General features: G+C 42.6%; 1 protein-coding gene across 2 annotated transcripts in view; it reads left to right on the forward strand.

Annotated features, from left to right (window-relative positions):
• The first annotated feature begins 7,079 nt into the window (after window positions 1-7,079).
• The window catches only part of ATP2C2 (ATPase secretory pathway Ca2+ transporting 2), a 41,490-nt gene continuing 23,786 nt past the window's right edge, over window positions 7,080-24,783 (forward strand). The window contains exons 1-6 of one of the 2 annotated variants that reach the window (XM_039503264.1): window positions 7,080-7,309; window positions 18,825-18,935; window positions 20,660-20,776; window positions 22,769-22,858; window positions 23,210-23,245; window positions 23,355-23,416. In XM_039503264.1, coding sequence (XP_039359198.1) covers window positions 7,211-7,309; window positions 18,825-18,935; window positions 20,660-20,776; window positions 22,769-22,858; window positions 23,210-23,245; window positions 23,355-23,416 — 515 coding nt within the window. In that variant the 5' untranslated portion in view covers window positions 7,080-7,210. The remainder of the gene's footprint in view (window positions 7,310-18,824; window positions 18,936-20,659; window positions 20,777-22,768; window positions 22,859-23,209; window positions 23,246-23,354; window positions 23,417-24,783) is intronic. The other variant, XM_039503263.1, reaches the window with a different exon arrangement.

Genomic DNA, 24,783 nt, shown 5'->3' on the forward strand with positions numbered 1-24,783 from the left:
TTGAGAGCCATTGAACCGAACTGTAAACCCTGTATATGCTGGACACCTTTTCAAGGCAGTGGGGGTGGCAGCACCCATAGTTCCAGCATCTATGCCTGGAGGGGCCAGAAGGTTGAGTTGCCATGGCCCAGTCAGTCCTTGGCTTTTCGGCTGCAAGAGCCCACCGATTAGCAGGGTGGATTATTGCGATGTTGCCAGCTGGGAACTGATTCCACCCAGCTCATTTCACTTACCTCACCAGCCATCGGCTTGGAAATGTGTGGTCACTACTGATGGGCTTGAACGACGAGAGGCTTCACATCCTATTAGATGTGCCCTACTCTGCATTAGAGTGAACAAGAATGTTTCAGGAGAGTAAGGGCTAAATTATACCTTCCCCTACGTGATTGAGCTAAAGAAGGGGGAAGGGGCACAGAGTCTCCACCCCAGCTCTCCCACCAGACGCCAGCTCTCAGCACTGGCTGGTCTCAGCTCAGTGTGGAGGGGCGGGGCTGGATGCTGCTAACCAAGGTGTTTCTAGATGCCAGCAGAGCCATGACCCCATTCCCCCCCGCTCGTCCACCCACACTCTGGATGGGTGCACTGTATTTGCTGCTCCTGCTGTATAGGTATAGCAAGGGGTGCAGCTCTTCTCACATCTCCATAATTATAAATGTAGTAAGAACAACGAACCATCAGTTTACCCACCAAGGAGAAAGAGAATAGTTTTTAATTGTGTTTGGGGAAGACATTCAATGGCATTGGGGTCGGATGAGATCAGATGGGAATAGGATCAGGGTTTCTCAAACAGGAGTCACCGCTTCTGTAGGGAAAGCCCCTGGCGGGCCGGGCCGGGCTGGGCCGGTGTGTTTACCTGTCCCATCCACAGGTCCGGCCGATTGTGGCTCCCACTGGCCACGGATTGCTGTTCCGGGCCAATGGGAGTTGCTGGAAGCGGCGGCCAGTACATCCCTCGGCCCGCACCACATCCAGCAGCTCCCATTGGCCTGGAGCAGCGATCCGTGGCCAGTGGGAGCCACGCTTGCCCGGACCTGCGGACGGGGCAGGTAAACAAACCGGCCCGGCCCGCCAGGGGCTTTTCCTACACAAGCGGTGACCCCTGTTTGAGAAACCCTGCGGTAGATCTAGTGCTAGTCCTGAAATATTCTGCTTTTAGCATGGCCCAGCAGAGCAAGAAAGTCTGGTTTGCCTGTTTAGCTGAGGAGCCTCCGTCAATCCAACTGGTTGGATCTAGCTAATGCATATTGATTGTATATCCATCTCACACCCACACTGAGCACTCCGGTTACATTCTTCTGTGTGGGTTATGTCAGATTCCTGTTTATTTTATGAATTTTCCAGCTTACACAAACACAAGAGGCACAGTGAGGTCCAAAGGCTCCACGCACACACTTCCCTGGGGCCAGAGAGAGGATTTGTGTAGCAGGCTTGGCTTCAGAAGGCTCACTGGCAAGTGGCAAAGCAATTTTCATTTTAATGGGTGCTGCTTCTCTCATGGCAGAACAGATCTCACTGTGAGGCTCACAGCACAGAAGTGTAGGACTGGAAGGGACATATATCTAGGTCTTTGGTTTCTACTGATGGCGCACATCTGCACATTACCTCGATAGTGCTGCACGTAACAAAATTCATACTGCACGTGGATGGGAAAAATTAGAGCGGGGGCTGTCAAAGGTGCAGTTACCCCTGAAACTGTGACACTATCGTGGCAGCGGGTGTGGGGTCTATGATGGTGTGAATTGCTGTAAAGTGCCAACAGCAGGAAACACAAGTACTGTAGAAGGAAAAAGCGTCACAGAGAAAAACCATGATAAGAACAATGCACAGATTTAACTGCACACTAAACATCCCAGGAGTCGCCCATCAGTTTGTGGGGCCCTGGTGGGGCCTTCCGTGGACAGAAGATCCTGCCTGTTTGCTGGATCAGAAAGAGACCTCGTGTCAGTTCAAGCTCAGCTTTTCATACCAAAAGTCCTTTCCTCGGGGGGTGCTTTGTGGCAGTTGTTTACAGTCCCCAGGGGTAATCACCCCTCACCTGTTTTTAGTTCCCGAAGGAGCTGTGGTAACCATGCCCCATGGAATAAAACATAAACCAGTCATAAATGCAATACAGTGGTCCCCAAAGATACTGCATAGGTCTGCAATAGCTGTTGCACTAGCCACACACAATACCCCCCGACACACAAACCTTGAGTTCTCTGCTCTGCACAGGACTTATCGCTTACTAGAAGAGAGCTTCCCTTGAAAGTCTTGTGTCGATGCCTTTTCATGCTGAGGGCAGGACTTGGCCTGTGCCAGAAGCTGGCTGCCAAGACTAAATAAAGCCACGAGTCAGCCGATCTTGAAATGGTGACGACACATTTTTGCAAGCATGTCTCCATTTTAGTCTCTCTTAAATGTTAACGTTTCATTGCTATGAGTCATGTATACATTATCCTCATTAACACAGTATGCAGAGAAGCCTCCTTAGAATACTGTGGAGCCAGATGTTAGCCTTCACCCCTCAATTTGCTCTCTTTGACAGAGGGTGCAATTGTGTATTACATGATTCCCTGCGCCTTGTCACCTTATGTAACTACAGACTACTTGCCTTACTAGCGATCAGCTTTGCTTTAGATCACAGGCAATCGGGTGGCATCTTACTTTCCCCTGATGTGCCATTTTGCATTCCCGTAGCCTAGAAGAATGTTAATTTATAATGGTTCTGCCTTCTGTGTGCTTTGGAGAAAAAGTTTCCTAGATTTATTTTACTTAAAAAAAACAAAAACCCAGGCATGATATAATAATAATCATCATAGTATATAATAAGGATCTGAGTTGCTATGCCAGCACTTAGGAAATAGAAGTTGTATCAGGGGCCTGTTGTTAATGTTACTGTCTCTACAAGGATTCTTCACGCCACAAATTTTCCGTGCATTGTAATGGCCAAAGGAGTGGTACTTCCTTTTAAGGGCATGACACATAGAAATCGAAGGCAATAGGAAGAGAAAACTTCATCCACTCCATAATTCCTATGAAATGTCTAGTGAATATTCTGAGTACACATTCAATCTGTATTTATTCAGCTAAATGGGTACTGAAATATAATTGATTCAAACAGGCCTAAATTAACACAGAAAGGCTGGCAAAGCTTGTCCAGTTGTACCACTCCACTTCTGTGGTCGGGCTGTCTGTGTTTTTTGTCATGCTGTACCGTTCCATCTCCTCCGCACTGGTTATTCTCAGCTCATATAATGTCAAGGAAATGAAAATTCCAGGCCAAAGGGTCCCGTGGTATAACTGGATTAGAAGTCAATAGTGCTGCACCCATTTACACAAACAGGCAATTTGGCCTTCCATCTACTTTTGCCAAACACATCAGTGAAATATAGAAATCAGCAGATAATAACTTGCCAGCCATCTGTGCCTGGCTAAGGAAACCTGTGTCCAGGCACGTTGCACAAAACACATGAATTGTATACCCGGTAGGAAATTGACATGATCATAGAAGATTAGGGTTGGAAGAGACCTCAGGAGGTCATCTAGTCCCAACCCCCTGCTCAAAGCAGAACCAATCCCAACTAAATCATCCCAGTCAGGGCTCTGTTAAATCTCTAAGGATGGAGATTCCACCACCTCCCTAGGTAACCCATTCCAGTGCTTCACCACCCTCCTAGTGAAACAGTGTTTCCTAATATCCAACCTAAACCTCCCCCACTGCAACTTGAGACCATTGTTCCTTGCTCTGTCATCTGCTACCACTGAGAACAGCCTAGCTCCATCCTCTTTGGAACCCCCCTTCAGGTAGTTAAAGGCTGCTATCAAATCCCCCCTCACTCTTCTCTTCTGCAGACTAAACAAGCGCAGGTCCCTCAGCCTCTCCTCCATGTCATGTGCCCCAGCCCCCTGATCACTTTCATGATCTATATATTGGTCCTGCATGTAGGTCCCTAAGTGAGTGATTGCAGTAGACTAGACATGTGGGTGTCTGGTGAGCTCTATCAGACAAAATGGTCTCTTTATTAACTAATGATGAAAGAAAATATTTCCAGACGCTTTTGCTACCTGGGAAACCGGGAGCCATCTGGTATGATCCTGAGACTAAAAACTACAACAGACATGTTCAAAGGAGTAGTTAATAACTCACCTTCTGAGCAGAATTTATTTCCCTGAGAAAAAGCACCACCTACGCTTTATCTGCACTCAGCTGAGCCAGCTGGCTTTTGTCTAGATCCTTACCTATTCTTAGGAAATCAGGAAACAGAGGTAAAGCAGATATGGAGCTTAGTGTCTTCAACATACTGGTGATGCCATGGCTCTAAATACCGAGCAACCTTGCACAGGGCCGTCCCTCAAACAATTGAACAAGAGCTGGAGGTAACAGATCTGAAAGTATAAGTGGGTATTCACCCACGAAAGCTTATGCTCCAATACATCTGTTAGTCTTTAAGGTGCCACAGGACTCTTTGTTGTGTCAAAGTTAGACTCAGGACTCACAGTTTGTCAGACCACTCTGTTTTATTAGCACAGCGCTCTGCTAATGACACCCAGATAATGTGAGCACCATGCAAGACACAAACTATCTTATTTATACAGATAAAAGGGTGAGAACTTAACAAGATAACAAAGGAAGCAGAATCAGATAAGTTTACCTGGGCTAGGCATGCATATCTTATTTCCTTATGCATCTTCTGTTAATGTTTTGCCATTAGCACCATTGTTTATGCCTAATGTTTCTTTTCCTGGCACCTGTATTTCAACATTTCTTATTTCTGCTTAAAGGTACATACAACATTTCTTTAATCCATTCTTATTTTTACAATATAATTCATTCTACTTTCACAGTTGCTTTTTACAGATCTGAAAGTAGATGTCCAACACCATACTTTGCTGTCTTCCCAGGGGAATAAGCATAACCACATTCCAGCAATTCATGAACTCCTTTCATTTAGCCTATGGCACATCCAGATCAGTTCAGCAGGCAAGGACTTCTCAGTAGGCAGCAAGATGGCTAAGAATAGTATAACTGTGCTCAATACTCTGTTTAATGGTCTCCAAATGATCTGCAATCAATCAATTACATTTCATAATACCCCTCTGAAGTAAGAACTAGCCCTGGCCTTCTCCACCTGGAGCTGTCCCCATAATCTTTGAAGTAGGCTCAATGGAGATAGGTCTGTAGCATATACTCTTTGAATGAGATGTAATTTCTGTGATGCCCAGGGCTCCTGGAAGTCCTGCCTGAGACATAAAGCTTCCAGATATCCCATTGGGATGGTGCATCTCCACTATAGCTGGTTGGAAATTTTTAATGAAACATCTTCCCATTAGAAAAGGGCAGATCATTGAAATTGAAAATTGAAATTTTGTCAGTGTGTTGCTTTTGACAAAATTTGAGACAGAACCGAGGCAGGATTCCTACCTGGCAGGCTGCCACAGACCTGGGGCTTCAAGGATTTTAGGGTATCCTGGGTCGTGGCTCCTTAGTAGCTCACCAGGTGGGTTGCAATGGAGCCAGGAAGCTGGGACTGGACATTTTTGAAAAATTCCCAAACTGATTTTTTTTAATGACCATCTTGTGGGAAATTTTGCATATCTGACTTTTCACGCAGATTCAGAAGGATTTTTTTTTTTCAAAAACGCAAAATTTGCTGGGGGAGGGAAATTCCATTTCCAGCACAGCTCTAATCTTCATACCACCAAAAACTCTGGGCTGTGCTTTAATTAAACAAAGTTAGACCTAGCTAGCAATTTAGAGCTAAGTGAGTTACCTAACAAGTTAATGAACGTATCAGGGAGAGAACCCAGGAATTCTGATTCAGCTGCCCTGGTTCAAACCACAAGACAATGCTCCATGTCAACAGATGAGAATTTGTGAGCACAGGAAAGGGGTAACTGATTAAGTATTGTTCCAGCAGGTTGTAATCCACCACAGAAATGCTCCCCAAATAGGGAAAGGGTATACAAGTAAATCTACATAAAATTAAACAGGACATTTTTGTTGGGAGATAAACATCTTGAAGTCATGTCAGTTTTTAACAAGTTGGGAGTGTCACAGTCTTCCAACAAGTATATTAGGAGTTTGTGGTTTCCTCCGTCTCCCCTGACACTGATATACTTCACCTTGAAACGTCCACTATATGCTAAGCAATCTGTTCCATGTTGTATTTAGCTGTGACACACCAAATAAGTTTCCCAGACCTGAAGAAGAGTGTTATCTCTCTCACTAAGGGAAAAAGGTCCAATCAAAGATATTCCCTCACCACCCCGGTCTCACTCACTCACACACCCACACTGATTCAAACATTTCTTAAGGAAGCTTTTCCCCAGTGATTTCCCCACACTCACTTTGTGAACTTACAAACAGTGAATGAGGAAGTGTTATTTACCCCTTCACATAACACAAGAACCAGGGGTCACCCGATGAATTTAATGGGCAGTAGGTTTAAAAATAATAAAATGAAGTATTTTTTCACACAACGCACAGTCAGCCTGTGGAACTCATTGCCAGGGGATGTTGTGAAGGCCAAAGGTATAATTGGATTAAAAAAAGAATTAGATAAGTTAATGGAGGATAGGTCCATCAATGGCTATTAGCCAGGATGGCCAGGGATGCAACCCCATGCTCTGGGAGTCCTTAAACATCTGCCTACCTAAAGCTGGAACTGGATAACTGGGAGGAGGATCACTTGACATTTGACCTGTTCTGTTCATTCCCTCAGCTCAGCAGTGACTATAACCTGCATTTGCATGGAGCTGCCTGTGGAAAACAATCCACCATTTCTGCCTAATGCTGAAATGCAGCACAAGGTGCTGCTGTTGCATTTTATCAGAGAGTGTGGAAAACAATAGAGGTGAAAGACCTCCAGGTGCAAACGTTAATTGCTTTACACTCCCTTAACAGCTTTACAGCCAAGGCTGCTCCATACAAATACTAACCATGTTTTTGACTAAGCATACACAGGAATCTTTTGGCATGGCACTGAATAAGCTGCACACTCTGTAGGTATCTGCTGCTCTGAGCAGCCAGAGAGAAGGAGGGTGTGTAGCCTCTCCCAAGCACCTGTAGTGGGCGTGGCTTCCTCTGTAGGCATCAGGTAACACCTGCCTATCCCTCTTGCGTAGCTACAACCCTAAGCTTGCAAGGGAATTTGAGCCACCAGCCAGGAACAGGTGACATTTGAGCAGCAGCAGCAGAAGAATGAGGAGCTGCTGCTGAGGCAAAGCGAAGATGGTAGAAAGACGCTTCTCCAAACTCTTCCAGAAAGGGTCACTTTTCCACTTAGCCCAGAAATACCAGCCAATTGGGAATGGGGAGCCAGAAGGGGAGGTAAGGATTCCCTATGCCTCTTGCCTGTGAGTTATGAAATGCGGTGTGTAGATGGGGCTGAGCCTACAGTACATTGCTGGCAACATTACATCTCTATAGCTATGGCAGGTTTGCGGCGCTACTTTGTTTTATCATCATATGTAAAATGGAGGATAATATTAATAATGACATTGACCTGCCTATTGGGGTGTTGTGTGGGTTAATTAAAGTGGGTGCAAACTGAATACTTCTATGATAAATCCTAAGTATTAACATTCATCTTTATGTCAAGGCTTCGCTAACTATACTCAGATTTGAAGCATATGTCATTGTGTTTGCACTGACTTTAGGGTCAAACAGATTTAAACAATGCAGGCCAGTATTCTGAGCAAAAAGGCCCAAGGATGTGAATGAGTCCTGAGGCTGAACTTCCAAATGGGTGATTCCTTCAGTTCAGAATAGAGCCTATCAATGGGTGGGATGAGACATCCAGCTGCTCGGATGGCATTTTATCATTATTTTTATTACAAAATAATCCATGGACATTTTCAAAACATCACTCATTTTTAGAATGATTTTTTTTGTTTTCTCAAAAATGTTCTTGAAATGTGGTTTGGAACATTTCTGAAATATACATTTTTGGTGTCCCCTCTATTTGCCACTGAATGTGAGAGAATGAAATTGTTGGTTTCTGTTGTTTTCCGTATGTTCAACTTTCTTTTTTTACATTTTTTCTCTAGCCACTCTGTAAGCTCTCTGGGGCTGTGCCTGCCTCTTATTACTACGGATTTGTCCAGTGCAATGGTGCTCTGATTTCTGTTGAGGTCTCTAGGGTCTATTGTAATAGAATTAATAATAATGACAGGATTGGATATTTTCAAGTAACAAAGTGTGAGCCGAATCCTGATCCTTGCCACACTCATGTGAGGTGTTGACCTTTGGACCCATTCACATGGGTAAGAGGAATCTGATTCCATCCTTTCTTCCATACCTGGACTGATTCCTTCTGGTTATAACACTACGTTGCTTTCCCTCCTGGGCATTTGCATCTTCCAAATACTTATAGGCAGTTATGTGCCCCTTAATCGTCATTTGCCCAAGCTCTGAATATCGCAGATAATATTCTTAATCTTTCTTCAAAAGCTATTCCCTCTAACTCTCTAATCTGCTCTTCATTCCTTCCCATTTATTATCTTCTTTCTAGTATCAAGTTGGCCAAAACTGTTGGCAGTATTATATGTGTGAGAGGGAGACTGCGACCATCCTCTTTCTGCACCTGTATGTGATGCTACGGTCTACACAGCCCAACTTCACAGAGTAAAATGGAGACATGGCTGGGATGCCAAAAATTATTTCTGATCTTGCTGTAATGGGAGATTAAGATAGCAAAATAATCTCTCTCTTTTGGTAACCCAATAAAGAAGAATGTAGATGCAGTTTTTAAACTCCGGTCCACTGATTTGGCCAATATTCGAGTGAGGGTCCAATCACTTGTCCACAGTCAGGGAATTATAGTCAGTCAGTAACGTATTCTGAATTAGTACTTGCAGTCTTCTGGCTCTGCCATTCTCTCTACAGCATTGTAAATAATTACGAATATTTGGGATCTCTGTGAGCACATGATCTCCTTGAATTCCAGTTTAAGTCTATGCAGAACATGATACCACTATAATATGACACTACAATGTGGACTAGCATATGGAAAAAGGGTGATTCAGTGCATGCAGTGTATTTGGACCTTCAAAAAGCCTTTGACCAGGTCCCATGCAAAAGGCTCATAAGCAGTCATGGGATGAGAGGGTGGCTCTCTCACAAATCAGTAACTGGTTAAAAGGTAGGATACAAAGGGTAGGAATAAATGATCAGTTTACACAGTGGAAAGAGGTAAATAGGTGGGTCCCTCAAGGATCTGTACTGGGACTGGTATTCTTATTCATAAATTATCTGGAAAAGAGAGTAAACAGTGAGGTGGCAAACTTTAAGCCCTGGCTGGGATGATTTAGCTGGGGTTGGTCCTGCTTTGAATAGGGGATTGGACTAGATGACTTCCTGAGGTCTGTTCCAACCCTAATCTTCTATGATTCTATGATGCAGAATTACACAAGATAGTTAAATCCAAAGCTGACAGTGAAGAGTTACAAAGGGATCTCACAAAACTGGGTGACTGGGCAACAAAATGGCAGATGAAATTCATTGTTGATCAATGCTAAGTAATGCACATTGGAAAACATAATCCCAACAATGCATACAAAATGATGGAGTCTAAATTAGCTGTTACCACTCCAGAAAGAGATCTTGGAGTCAGTGTGGATAGTTCTCTGAAAACATCTACTCAGGGTGCAGCAGGAGTCAAAAAAGCTAACAATGTTAGGAAGTATTAGGGGGAAAATAGATAATAAGACAGAAAATATCATAATGCCACTATGTAAATCCATGGTACACCCACACCATGAATACTGCATGCAGTTTCTGGTCACCCCATCTCCAGAATGATATATTAGAATTGGAAAAAGTACAGAGAAGGGCAACAAAAATGATTAGGGGTATGGAACAGCTTCCATATAAAAGTTGAAAAAGACTGGGACTGTTCAGCTTAGAAAAGAGACAACTAAGGGAGGGGCCTGGGGATCTGATAGAGGTCTATAAAATCTTGACTGTTGTGGAGAAAGTGAATGAGGAAGTGTTATTTACCCCTTCACATAACACAAGAACCAGAGGTCACCCAATGAATTTAATAGGCAGTAGGTTTAAAAAATATAAAATGAAGTATTTTTTCACACAATGCACAGCCTGTGGAACTCATTGCCAGGGGATGTTGTGAAGGCCAAAGGTATAACTGGATTAAAAAAAGAATTAGAGAAGTTAATGGAGGATAGGTCCATCAATGGCTATTGGTCAGGATGGCCAGGGATGCAACCCCATGCTCTGGGATTCCCTAAACATCTGCCTACCTGAAGATGGGACTGGATAACGGGGGTGGATCACTTGACATTTGCCCTGTTCTGTTCATTCCCTCTGAAGCATCTAGCACTGGTTGCTGTTAAAAGACAGGATACTGGGCTAGATGGACCATTGGTCAGACCCAGTATGACCATTCCTATGTTCCTAAAGGCCTACATTTTCAGTGTATGCCTGGGAAGAATCTGAGACAATGGGAACATGATTTCCATTCAAGTCCTCAGAGACCTCCATTACAATGCAAATACGTCAGAATGATTTCAATGCAAGTCTACAAAGTTACTAAAATCATTTAAATGTACAACTGGAGACCTTTCCACAATGTCATTAGGATGTGATATCAAAACAATTTCAGTGGTAATCCATGGAGAATCCATTCGGATGCCATTATATTCTGAAAGCATAATGCCAAATATGGTTGTTACATCCAAATGGAAGAAAGGTTTTAATTTACTACACACACAAGTGCTCCAAGACTTTATTATATTGGTGCTATTGACTATTATTATTATAACCATTAACATGGCATAATTTAAACAATGTGATAAATCAAGACTAAATTCCCTGCTTTTATTATCTGGTAATTGACTAATATGCCGTCTACTTTCTAGCTGGAAACACTTTTACAGTGACAAATAGAGGGATTAAAAAAGTTTAAGCCCCATTTAAAACAGTCTTTGCCTGTTACGGTGTAATGGTTAAGGCACTAACTTGAGATCTAGTATACTGAAGTTCAGTTCCTACTTATGTCATCACACTCTAAGTCATTTAATATCTGTTTGCCTCAGTTATTCATCACTAAAATGAGAATAATAATTCTTTGTTTTTTCTATTTAAACTTGTTTAAACTTCTGTTTAAAATTGTTAACATCTCAGATCTGAGTTTGTTTCCAAAAATACATGTGCACAGGGCCTAGGAAAATGGTGCTCTGATCTCAGTGGCAGAAGTAACCCAAACAACAATTATATGTGAGCTAAGGCACAAACATGATTCAAACAGGAAATTTAAAAGTGGAAAGTTTAGAACAGAGGTTGGAGTTTGTCCACCTCTAACCTCCATGAACAACACCAAGTGCTGGTCTCTTCTAAACCCTAAAACCAAACTGTAGAGATCTGTTTCTGAGCTGTTATAGTAGCTTCACAGATCTCTAATGGTGCTTTCCCTGCACAGATGGTGCTTGATGTCAAATGGAGATGAATCTGTTCAGTAGCTATCATGGGTCTCATACTGCATCAACACTCCCAGGAGGAGAATGATGGTTGGCCTGCAAGGTTTGCTTCCTATCTCGCTTCCCTTCAAGGGAATGGTGCTCCAGACCATAGTTTGTATCACCAAGATACTGCTGAGAGGAGGGATAGCTCAGTGGTTTGAGCATTGGCCTGTTAAACCCAGGGTTGTGAGTTCAATCCTTGGGGGCTACTTAGGGATCTGAGGCAAAAATCAGTACTTGGTCCTGCTAGAGGAGTCTGGACTCAATGACCATCCCTTCCAATTCTAGGAGATGGGTATATCTCCAATTATTTTTTTATGCTGCCACTGGCTTACCCCTGTCCCCATCCTCCTCGCTTTCAGGCTGGAGGGGAGAGAAAAGTCAGTGGGAGGGTGAAAGGTTTATGAAGAGGCTCAAAGGGGAGTATGATGTATTGAGTGGCTGCTCCCTAGCTCTCCAACATGCCTTCGCAAATACAGAGAGACCCCAACACATAGTATGCATGTAGAGGGACCTTTGAAGAGCTCCTGGAGTGGGAACCAGCATGCCATTAATCTGCTGCTTCCTTCTTTTTCTCTCCTCTGTGAGCATAGTTGGATACCATCCAGCCCTGGGAGATTCTGCCACAAAGGAGATTTAGGTTAGATATTAGGAATAACTTTCCAACTAGAAGGCTAGTTAAGCTCTAGAATAGGCTTCCAAGAGAGGTTGTGGAATCTCCATCTCCAGAACAGGGTTTTAAGAACAGGTTGGACAAACCCCTGTCAGGGATGGACTAGGTTTACTTGGTTCTGCCTCAGTGCAGGGAGCTGGACTTGATGACTTCTCAAGGTTCCGTCCAGACCGACATTTCTATGATTCCCATAGCTTTGTGTGCATGAGCATTGTAAATACTGTAGAGAGGATAGAGACAGATGCTCAGAGTTATATATGAACATAGGTGAGGCGTTTCCCTCTCTTTTAAGAGGGAAAAATGCCCTGTTTGTCTGGAATTATCATTTGCTGCAGTTACACAAAAGCCACTAACAATGACATGGGCCTTGCAAATATAATCTTTCAATTCCAAAGCCTTAGGCAAAGATAGTGTAAACCCTGAATCAATACTTCTGAATTAAAGTCAAGACAAAGTTGACTGTCCAACATTGTGGATGGGATTTTCAAAAGGTCCATCACCCCTGTTTGCAGGCAGAATTTACACCTAAAATATATGTGACCTGACCAAATGAATTAGGGTTCAAATCAGATTCCTTGCATCTCCAGTTAAATGTTTGCTCCCACAACTGGATTGGAAAATTTGTCCCTTTCCATTGAAGAACTTCTTAAACAGTAGCACTTGTTAAAAATTGTCAAAGCTTTGACATTTTTTGATGGGGGAAAAAAAGGAAAAATTTCATGAAATGTTTCCCATTTTTCTACCAGTTCTATTGCTCAGTCTGTTTTTCCATTCCTTTCATTCTACTGTGCTTTGTACTTGTTGTGCTCATTCTCTGTGTTGCAATTTATTCATGTCAATGAATTTTTCTTAATTTAGTTTCCTCTTAGTGGACCTGGTGCTGCAAACACTCACACATAGCTCTAGGACTGTAAGGATTCCTCACATACATACACACTGGGTCAAAATGTTGCAACGTGTTTGTTTTTTTAACAAAAAATGCAATTTTATTGAAAGTTGGAATATTTTTTGAAAATATTTTGATTTCAATATTTTTTTTTTTAGAAAAAAAATAAAAAAGAAACAAAGCAGTTCATTTCAAATTATTTTTGTTGTTTAATTCTGGTGTTTGAAAACCCAAAACAAAATTAAAATTTCCATTCAAAGCAAAATAAAAAATGGTGTCCTGAGGTTTTTTTTTCATTTAAAAAAAATCAAAATCTACAAAAAATGTTAAACAAAACTATTTGATTCAAGTTCTTCATGGAAACAAAATTGGATTTTTCTACCAGCTCTACATATATATGTATGGGTTTGCAGGATCAGAACTTAAGTTTCCTGTTTATCAGGCAATGGAAATGGGTTGGCTTTTGTTCTTTGCCCTAAATGTAGTGCTGAGTTACAATTCCAGTATATGCCTGCTTTTTTTTCCCCCAGCATCTACTGTTATGGAGTATGTGCTTTCCCCTGCTACTCATTCATTTCTCAGAGGTGTAGGAGACGGCCCATAGTTATCACTCTTTACTTACTACGGTTATTGCTCAACTGTATGTTTATACACTGGCAGTAAAGTTGGTATTATGTGCCCTTTAGAAGAAAATTACAGGAAGGAAAGGAGTGCTGTTTAAAAACAGACAACATGAAAGGTCAGCATAGCATATCACACATTAGCAAAAAAGTCAGAGCCTATTTACATAGTCTTTAAGCATTTGATTAAAGATTTTCTAAGGGAACAAGTTTGTTGGCTGACACATTTAGCTCTTTAGGGGTCATCTTGCCCTTGATCCTTCTGAATTTGCCCCCAGAAATACCAAAGGAGAAAAATGCTGCCATGGAAACCAGTCCATTGTTATAACGAATACATTTTGGTTCCTAGTCAGGTGCCCAGGTCTTTGGCAAACACTAACTTCCTTTGACAAAAAGAAAAGCAGCTTGTCCCCAACAGGGCATGACAGGGACCAATGGCCCTAATGTTTTCCAGCAAGCTGGGAGTTAACTTCATTCTCTGCAGCTCCCACACAGGTTTACAGGGTGGAGTAATGAAGCAGGGCTGAGGCTTGAAGGCCCAATCAGGCCCTCAGAGGAAACCCAGGAAACTCTATATAAGCAGCTACCTTACACAGCTGAGCTTCCAGGGTCCCACCCTGTTGCTGAGTGGCGTGGGTGGAACTGCACTCTGTGTGGGTCTGTGTTTAGGTTAAAAACTCCTTGGGGTTGTAATCTGCACCCCCTAAGGCATGAGTGAAGACCTGGAACATGTACTTCCAGTCTGCCTGTCTTTACTTTAGAGTCAGGAAACACAATGAGAACAAGAAGGAACACATTTAAAATTTCTCTCAAGGGAAGAGTGAGTGAGCACTGTGTGTTTGTGTGTGAGATGCTGTGTGGCAGCAGTGTTGAACTAAGTAATTGGGGGAGCAAGTGGGCTGGGGTGAAGGGGTCTCTGTACGTGGGACCTGTCAACTGCATGGCTAGCTGCAAACATTCAAAAGCCAAGAGTGAGGCCATCAAAATCATGTGCCTGGCTTTCAAATCATTTTAAAATATTTTTTTAAAATATATTTAAAGTTTACGTGTCTTGTGGCTTTAGAACCATCAGCATTCACATTTTCAGGCTGAGCTCTGCAACCATGAAGGCTAGAAACTTTTTTAAGTGAAAGCTTCAGGGGCTAGGGCTGTAAGAAACACCACCAAATATTGTGAGACTCGCAACGAGAGTGGAAGAATTGGCAACAGTACTTAAGCAGGATTAAACCGCACAAGTGACACAGCACCACAGATGGGGGGTGGGGGCGGAATATCTTGCTGTGGAATTCTAGTCTGTTCTTCCCAGGTTTTTGTACTATGTCCATTGCTGCAGTGCCATGCAGAGTAGAACTTTTCACTCTTGCAGCTTGCACTTCACCATATTACAGTCTACCGGCTAGCCCGACTAAATATAGGAAGGAGGAGGGAGCAAACAATACCCCAGAATGAACAACCCTAACCAAAACAGAAACTAAAAGTCTTCATATGCCCTGGTGAATGGTGAGGAGATGAGCATTTGAGATTTGTAGACAGCTCTGCCTTTCTCACCCTTTCCAGATTTGCTTTGTGTCCCAGTGTGATCTGTAATGAATCATAGATCAAAAACAACAGTAGCCAGAGAGCTAAAAGAAGATGTGACCTTTTGTAAGGTGTGGTGGTGCAGAACATTATGCAGGACTTGTAGCCTAAATGTCTGCTCCTTTGTAACTTGCAGCACTGTCTGAGCTTGCCAAACCATAGTTACGCTAATAATTTTTATTTTCTCCTGCCAACCACTCCTTGAGTGACGCACTCTTTATTGTGTTAAAGTAGGTTGTATCTACATGCTAGTCTAGCACATGCCTACTCATTTCAAACATTGTGGCTTTGCAAGACAAAGATCATTCTGAGTGTCCTGTCCCACTACATGCAGATAAACTCATTTTAACAATTGTGCCTTTGTAACAATACAGTTTATTTAAGCAAAACCTATAACTATATATCAGCAAAATAAAAAATGTAATGGCTTTCTATGTATACCTCAGTCCAAATTTCAGATCAGTGGGTATGACATCTGTCCACCTTATTAAAAGGAGTGAATTACAATTATAGATAATATCAAAGAGATTATAAAACATCTAGATAAGGCACTGGGTTGGGACTCCGATGACCTGGGTTCTATATCTGGCTCTGTCATTAATCAGCTGTGTGATTCTGAGAAAACCACTTTCCTTCTTTGTGCCTCAGTTTCCTCCTCCACCCTTTGTTTGGATTGCCTATTTAGATTGTAAAGGTACGGTCTATCACTACGTTTATGTACAGTTTCCAGCGCAATGGATTCCTGTCCTCAACTAAAGTGTCTAAAACCTACTGTAATACAAATAATACTTAATAATGAACATGACAATTCCTAACCACCACTGTTTCTGTAAAGGAAAATCACGCTGTTTCTCCCTAGCAGAATTTTTTCTATCTATCCATGTAGGGGCATGTCCAGCTTTCATTGGGGTGGTATCTGAGTGCTTTAGAAGGAGTCAACAAATTTAAAGGACAAAGGGGAACTGTTGATTTATCTGGATACTGATCTAGTAGGGAAATGTGTGCCTAATCTAGCTGCCCGACCCAGCAACCTGAGAGTGCTGCTGCACAAAGGTGTCCAATGGACTTGGGATGCAAATCTGAATAAAGAGTTTGAGAAACTAAATGAGTTAATTAAAGAGGCCCCAGTCCTGAGGTACTGACAGTACGCACTAGAGCCAGGTCTACGCTACAAGCTTGGGTCAACACAAGTTTTGGCAGCATAAAGCCATCATAGTTAGTATATCGCTTGTGCCAGGTTATCCTCAGATGACTCCAAGCAGGGTATCGATGCAGTCCTCTTAAAGCAGAATGGTCAAAACTGGACCATGCTCAAATACTGGAGGTCAAGTGGCTTGTGCGTCAAAGGTGCTAACAAAAGCTGAGTGTCGATATGCTCAGAGAAGAAGGCTTTGACCTCAGTCCATGTGTGCAAAAAGTTTTGTCTGTCTTTATTTACGGGAAGACAGTGTTAGCTGAAACTGACCATAAACCACTTATTATTGCCAAAAGGGTCTTTCCCTTCCCTTTCCCCTTCCCCTTCTCCCTCCCGCCGAGAATACAGATCCTAGTTTTTCACTTAAATGCGTGATTTGCAAATCCAATACAAACCTGGGAGAGATTTGATGGCGCCAGATGCTCTCTGGAGAGCGTTCAGCCAAAGTACCATGGAGCAAAGTCCAGAGCTAGCCATTATGCATGTCAATTTGATTTTAAAAGAAAATTCTCAGGTCTCACAGGCCACGTGGACTGTGATTGCCAGAGCAGCAGCTCAGGATGAGAACCTGCAGAAAGTGATTAAAGCTACTAGCAGAGGGTGACCAGGACAGCATGTTTCCCAGGCCCTGTCACCGATTCTGAGGGAGCTCTCAGTCCGAGGTCGGATTTTGTTTTCAAGACACTGGGATGGTGATTCTTAAGGCGTTCGAGAAAAATATCGTAAAAAGGATACACAGAGGTCATTTAGAGATTGTAAAATCTAAGAGAAGGCCAATAGACCTTTTTATACTGGTCTCAAATTACCAGTGCTTTGAGGAAGTTTTCAAGCCTTGTTGCATATGCTAAAAATACAGACTAAGTTGAGCGAAAGAGCCCATGTTGGTGGCATGGGAAAAACTGGCCCCATTGGAGCAAAGTAGGCATAGATTTGTTTGTTGCCTGGAAAAATCTATGCCCTCATTCGTGACTTATTCTCACTTCTCTGAAACAGCTTTACTGTAAGGCTTTGTCTACACTGGTAACTGAACGATGAAACTTTTGTCAGTCAGAGGTGTGGGGGAAAAAAACACACACCCTGAAAGACAAAAGTTTTGCAGATGAAAAGCGCGGGTGCGAACAGCACTTTGTTGGCAGGAGCGCTCTTCTGCCAACATCGTTACCCAGGGGCGGCTCCAGGCCCCAGCACGCCAAGCACTTGCTTGGGGCGGCAAGCCACGGGGGGCGCTCTGCCGGTCGCTGGGAGGGCAGCAGGCAGGGTGCCTTTGGCAGCGTGCCTGCGGAGGGTCCGCTGGTCCTGCGGCTTCGGTGGACCTCCCGCATGCCACCGTGCTTGGGGCGGCGAAAAGTCTAGAGCCGCTCCTGTCGTTACCACTACTCATCGGGGGTGGAAGTGTTTTGTCTCTCCCATGGACAAACAGCAGCTACCGTGCATGCCTTTTAGCTGCATGGCTGTGGCAGCACAGCTGTGTCGCTAAAAGGTGCGTAGTGTAGACAAAGCCTAAGACACCACACAAAACAGGTGATTGTGCACATCAAACCTATATTTGCAAGACATGGTGTACTTAACCTAGTAATATCTGACAATGGGCTGCCCTTGAGTGGATGTGAGTTTAAGTAGTTTGCAGTAAGCATTTTTGGCTTGGTTGCTTTGCAAGTCCTTGCATCAGGCATCTCCCAAGGACTTCATGAAGGAGCTTTAATTTGAGCTGACTCTAAAACAAATCACCAGCTCTCTTTCCCAGGAACAGGTTCTTTCTTCTGTACCAAGAAGGATTTCTGGTTATTTGGGGGGAAGACTCTGGAACTAGGCCTGGCCCTGTTCACCTTCTGCCTCTTTCCTCTCCAGGCCATTATGTGCAACACCCTTGCTACTCCTCCCTGGAACTACTGCCAGGTGGCGGACTGTTTTTCTCAGCATTTACCAACGTATTTACCTCATACTTTCTTTCTCCTCCCCTCTTCCTGGAGCATGGCCTGATTTCCTGGAACTGTTGGAGAATAAGTTTCCACTTCCAACATAAAATGGACCACATGCGCGCACACACACAGTACAAGCAGGAACTGTATCCCTTCTCAGGAGCATAACAATTTATGAGTTATAGGCATGACTGAGTGGTCAGACCAGCCATTCCAGCTCAGGCACTGACTACCTCTGTGGTCTTGGACAAATAATTTAACCTCTCTGCCTTAACTTTCCCCATCTGTAAAACAGAGATGATAATATGTACCTGCCACAGGAGGGGGAAAGGGGTTGCAAGGGTTAATTATTTAACTGTTAGATAAGTGTGAAGACCTCTATGACTGAAGGATAAGGGAAGAGAGGCCAGATAAAGGGAGGAACCAAAAGACTAATGAAATGACTGTACTAGCTAAGTTCTTCTTCCCTAACAGTTACTTTATCTGTATTCTTCAGACAGATGAAGAACGGGCGCTGACAGCAATTGAACAAGAGAAAAAAGTGACCGCTCTTCTCCCCAAAGAAGCTTGCAAATGCCATAAAGAAGACTTGGCAAAAAGTTTACATGTAAGGCTCATTACATAATGCATAACTGCACTTTGTGGAAATACGGACTCACCCCAATATCCCACATGATTTTACTCAGAGAGGGGGCCAACCTGCGAAATTCATGTCTAGTTTTAGATGCAAACTTCCTCAAGGGTCTCGTGGGGTTCCGATCTGTCCTTTTCATTTGGGTGGCTTTCTGAATGAACAGTTGAATTCAATTAACAGTTGAATAATTGATTTACTTTGTTCTGATCAGTGATGATGGTGAGTTAAGTGAACCTCTGAACCGCAAATGACTTGAGTTAAAGCTTGGGCAGCACAGACAACTAACTGCTCTTGGTCCATCACCAACAGGTAGAGGATTTAGCATAGTTATGCAAATTTACGTGCAAGACGCACAGCTCTTCAGGTGTCACACTCTGCCCCAGCTCAGTTCTAGCAAACTCATCATAAAATCTTAGTGCATGTAGGCCACAGGACTGGAAGGGACCTGCTGGGTCATCAAGTCCAGCTCCTTGTTATTGCAGGCAACCCTGTCATGTAATCCCTTTCTTAAATTTATCCAGCTCCATCTTAAAACTTGTTAGGTGGTTTGCTCCCACTACTCCTATTGGGAGGTTCTCCACGATGGCTAGGAACCACCTTCTAATTTCCAGCCTAAATTCATTCATGTCCAGTTTATACCCAGTTTACACTCGTATGGCCCCATTTTCTTCCCATAGTCCCACAGCATTCCTAGCATCTAAATCAATGATATTCATGTCATGGCTCTAGAACCATAGATGATTCCCTGAAATATTACATGGGGCTTTCACTGGGCTTGGATCACGTGATTTACACATAGCCATGTGTAAGAGATGATGTGGGGGAAAGCATACATATACACCGCCCTGAAAGGAACACTGGATTGCATTCTACCTCTGGAGGAATATTTTAAATACTCAATTTATATTACAGTTTGCAATGGGGAAAAACTAATAATATGCTGTAAGGAATGTATACATGATCACATATGTATGAAAAGAATATGCTGGAGGACAGAAATCTAGGAAATGCTGATCCACTAAAGCTAGGAACCAGGGAATATTGTAGTACTGAGTATTTTATATAGGTTTTAATTTTTAGTTTATTCTCCACTGCTGCCATCTCTCAAACTTGCAGACACAATTTATTTCCATGTCTATTTGTTCTTTTTTTATTTGGCAAAACGGTGATTATTTTTTCTTGTGTTTCTAGTGAACCTAGAAGTTAGTTATTTTCTTAGTTGATTTTTATTTTGTCATTCATCAAATGGCATCACAAATCTGGAAATTAGGGTGACCAGATGTCCCGATTTTATAGGGACAGTCCTGATATTTGGGGCTTTTTTTTTTTTTTTTTGTATGGGCTCCTCTTACCCCGTAGCCCTGTCCTGATTTTTCACACTTGCTGTCTGGTCACCCTACTGGAAATAGGATTTGTTAATGAATTTGTGCTCCCTCTGCTGGATCTATGATAGTAGCTTCCAAAGATTTGTAGTTGGTACAAAAGCAGTGGTTCTCTTTTATTGTTGTTTTTCATGTCTGATCATTCTGGATATTTGACCAGTGTCGTACACCCCACACAGACAACTGAAAGCTGTAAGACTTGGTCAAATATTAGACCTGAACTTCTGGCCAAATGTATTTATTATTTTTAATGCAGCTTGATTGCATGATGCAGTTTTCCTGGATCATTTTACACTGATTTTAACCTCCCACCAGGTTGATTTACAAACTGGACTCTCTGAGTTTTCTGTGCTACAACGCAGAATAACACATGGCTGGAACGAGTTTATAGTAGACAATACAGAACCAATATGGAAGAAATATCTAGACCAGGTAAGGATTACATCTGTAGCTGTGGTGCAGCCCATTAAAAGGTGGTTTCAAATTTCTGTGGTATGCAGTAGTACTCAACAGTGAGAAAATCTGTTCTGATTGGATCTGAGCACTTCCGTGTATTAGAAATTGTATGGCTTTCTATGGCTCCAATCCAGCAATGAGCTCTGCATAGAGACAGAGCTCTGCCTGGGGGGAAATCATTGCAAGATCATGGTCCATGTTTGTATTGCATGGAGATAGATTTAAAGATCCACCCATTTCTTTAGATGCGGTACGCTGTGTATAAATCAAGAGCCTTACCATTCTTTGCACCAGCTGCAAAACAATAACAATATTGTTATTGAATAACAATATTCATTTCCTTCTCAGGCCAGTGATAGAAGAAAGAAAGGTCGTATAAAGTGATAACTGGCGCATATTCTGATTTCAGTTATGACACATTTCAGTGCGTGAAACTGATGAGCACTAAATCTTCAGCAAGAAAGGATGAAGTTTAAAGCTCAGATGAAAGTTAATTTCAGCTCTTGTGCTAGTGTAATAAATGCAATATTGTGATATCCCTTTGAAGATCAAGCGATTCAAATAATGCAAGAAACACACTATAGGGGTGATGTCTTTAATCTTATTCGTCCTAGGCTGAGTTATCCTTTATTAGGTGCACATGAGATTCCATGTGCATTAACGGATCTCACAAGCTGAATGTAACTCTTGTCTGTGCCTTGGAGCTTTTACCAGAACAGGGGTTATGTTTTGATAGAGATTTATTGTTTTGATTTTTCTTACTAATCAGTTTTGCCTGTGGTTTCACTTTAGATGGATCCTAAGGATTGTAAATTTTGTTTATTTTATCTAAGAGTTCATTTTTGTTTCACTGATTTCATCCCCCACTACTTATTCAGTGTCCTTTAAGCAGCTTCATATAACCATCAGTAAATTTTCTAAGCTTGTTTCTAAAGCATTCTTTGCACCTAATTAAAAATGACACATTGGTGCTTTGCCACTCTCCAGCTTGACCCTTTTAACAAGAGATTTTCTTCTGAGGGTTCAGAATGGATTTTTTTAGTACAGTCATACTCTCTAACAACCCTTCAGTCTCCTTGGAAGTGTTCCTTGTGGGAGTACGCAATTCATACTCATAAATTTGAATGACCCGTAACATGCATTTTTTAAATTTCACAGTGGCCTGCCTCCTTTCACTTACTATATTTTATACATCTATGCCCAATCTTTTGTTAAGAATAGGAACTAAAGACTTGAGTTTCATGACTGACTTCAATGAGCGCTGGCTCAAGCCCGAATTCCTCTAGGGTATATCTTCATAACCCATTGGGGCGAGAGGGGAGAGTTTCTTTTCTTTTTTTGTTCTTTATCTTACGTAACTCAGTTACATCACTTCCAGTGGTTACTAAGGCCTGGTCTACACTGGGGGGGAATCGATCTATGATACACAACTTCAGCTATGCTACTCTCATAGCTGAAGTTGTGTATCTTAGATCGACTTAGATTGACTTACTTCACGTCCTCGCGGCGTGGGATCGACGGCCGCCGCTCCCCCATCGACTCCGCTTCCGCCTCTCACCCTGGTGGAGTTCCAGAGTCACCGGGGAGCACGTTCAGGGATCGATCACTACCCGCCGGATTGGCGGGTAGTGTAGACATACTCTGAGGTCAAGATTTTCACAAATAGAAGCTTAAAATTAGGCTCCTAAATCCATATTTAGGTCTCTAAATAAGTGACAAGATTTTCAAAAGACCCGAGCATCCAACAGTTCCTATTGATTTGCAAGAATAGTGCTACTGCATCATTCTTGCAAATCAATAATTAAAGGAATTCTTTATCCCATTTACATGTTTCTTCTTCTTTGTAAAGAAGTCCGTCATTAAAATGTGTCACTAACGGGGAACTAATGAGCTTTATTTTTTTTTTTTTAAATAAAATGGTTTTTTGAACTAAAACCAAAATCTCTTATTTTTATTTATTTATTTTAGTTTAAGAATCCACTCATTCTATTGCTGCTGGCTTCTGCTTTAGTAAGTGTAATTACTAAAGAATATGAGGATGCTGTAAGTATTGCAATGGTAAGTTATTCACCTGGAAGTGGAATCACCTGGAAATTGAAGCTAGACAAATTCAGACAGGAAATAAGGCGTATAGTTTTAACAGTGAAGATAATTAACCAGTGGATCAGGTTTATGGAGGATTCTCCGTCACTGGCAATTTTTAAATTGAGGTTGGGTGTGTTTTTTTTCTAAAAGAGCTGCTCTAGGAATTATTTTGGGGAAGTTCTATGGCTTGTGGTCAGACTTAGATGCTCACAGTGGTCCGTTCTGGCCTTAGAATCTCAGAATCACCTGTAATGTAATGTAATGTAATCACCTGCATTAGCTGCAGTTAACATGCCCATGAATTTAATACCTCTTTCTCCTTAGGCAGTACTAATTGTGGTTACAGTGGCCTTCATTCAGGTACGTCCTAAGAATCCTTAACTTTGCAGCAGAGATCTGCATCTCAGTTTATGGCCCGTTTGGAGTAATCCTGCTTTTGTAACTTAGTTTTATGCTGCTCTCTCATAAGGAGTATCGCTCTGAAAAATCTTTGGAAGAGCTCAACAAACTAGTCCCCCCAGAATGCAACTGGTAAGTCATGTATAGGAATTCGTTTTCTTTTAGTTCAGGTTGTGGGGGAAAAGCCAGATAATGAAGGCAACAATTCTGATGCTTGTGTATGTAATGAATTGCTGATAACTGTCTTTGGATGGGGCATTTTACGGATGTCCAGTTGGTAATACATTGCCTTAGTGCATGCAATTATATCTCCCTCTTATGACTTGCCCTGGTGTTCGCAGTTGCAGGAGTTCCCCTATAGTGGAGATGGCTGAAGTTCGTGTTTCGGTGCTTACATTCCTGGGTTTGAGCCCCAGTGATTAGCATGGGGTTTATATGTGAGTAGCCAAAGGTTCCTTACACGTGATCCAAGGGACGAGCTAGCTTCAGTCAATAGGACTGAGAGTCCAGCTACACCTGCAAGTCAAATACTGGTTTCTGAGTTGTGCAGTAAACAAATTTTTGTCAGTGAGCATATGGAAATAACCATCAATCCCAGGTTGGCATTTGTGCCTGATGGGCTGAGAAATGATCCTACCATATTTGTAAGGCTTCCCAACCCCCACTAATGTGCCCTGGGGGGGAGCAGGATTTCTCCTCCTATTTTATACAAATCTATCTTATTTCCATTTCTTTTTGGTTTTTTGGCCCTGTGACTGAATCCTTGAACTAATCCCCCCCCCACCCGTACCATCTTTGCACCACTGCTGTCTGTAATTCATATGGACTGAGTTGTACCAGCTGCCAGCGACCCCCCCCCCCCCAAGGATAAATCCATCATCTGGAAATTCCTGAAGTGTAAGGATGGCCCAGACATATCCCCTTTTCCTTGGATACAACCCCCCCTAAACTGGAAGCTGGAAGGACTGGCAAAGGAGTCACTACAGCACGTTTACACTATCTGATGATTCCCCAGTACAGGGAGAATTCCCCCACTGGCCGTATTCTCTGACATTAGGGTACCTTTGCCCTGGGGGACTCACAAAAAGCAGCTCTAATAGACTGAAGGACCTGGCCCATTGGTGTGCATATTAGGGATTTGCATATACCCGAGTAAATCTCACCCTCAGAGATGTTCCAATAAGCTTCTTTCACAGACTAGACTCCTTCCCAGTCTGGGCCCAGTCCTTTCCCCTGGTACAGTCCTCGTTAGTTCCAGCAGGCATTTTAGGTGAAAAGCAAGAGCTTTCTCATAACTGGGACTGCTCCCTTCTTCTGCTCCATCCCCTTTTATAGCTTTGGCATAAGGCGGGAATCTTTTGTCTCTCTGACTCCCCACCCTCCTTCTAAATGGAAAAGCTCCAGGTTTAAAATGAGTTCCAGTATCATGTGACATGGTCACATGGCCTGTGAGACCCCTAGTCTCCATTTTCGGAAGGTTTGCAAGTAAACAGCCATTT

This window comes from Mauremys reevesii, linkage group 16 (assembly GCF_016161935.1).
Source record: "Mauremys reevesii isolate NIE-2019 linkage group 16, ASM1616193v1, whole genome shotgun sequence".
Lineage (NCBI taxonomy): Eukaryota > Metazoa > Chordata > Testudines > Geoemydidae > Mauremys > Mauremys reevesii.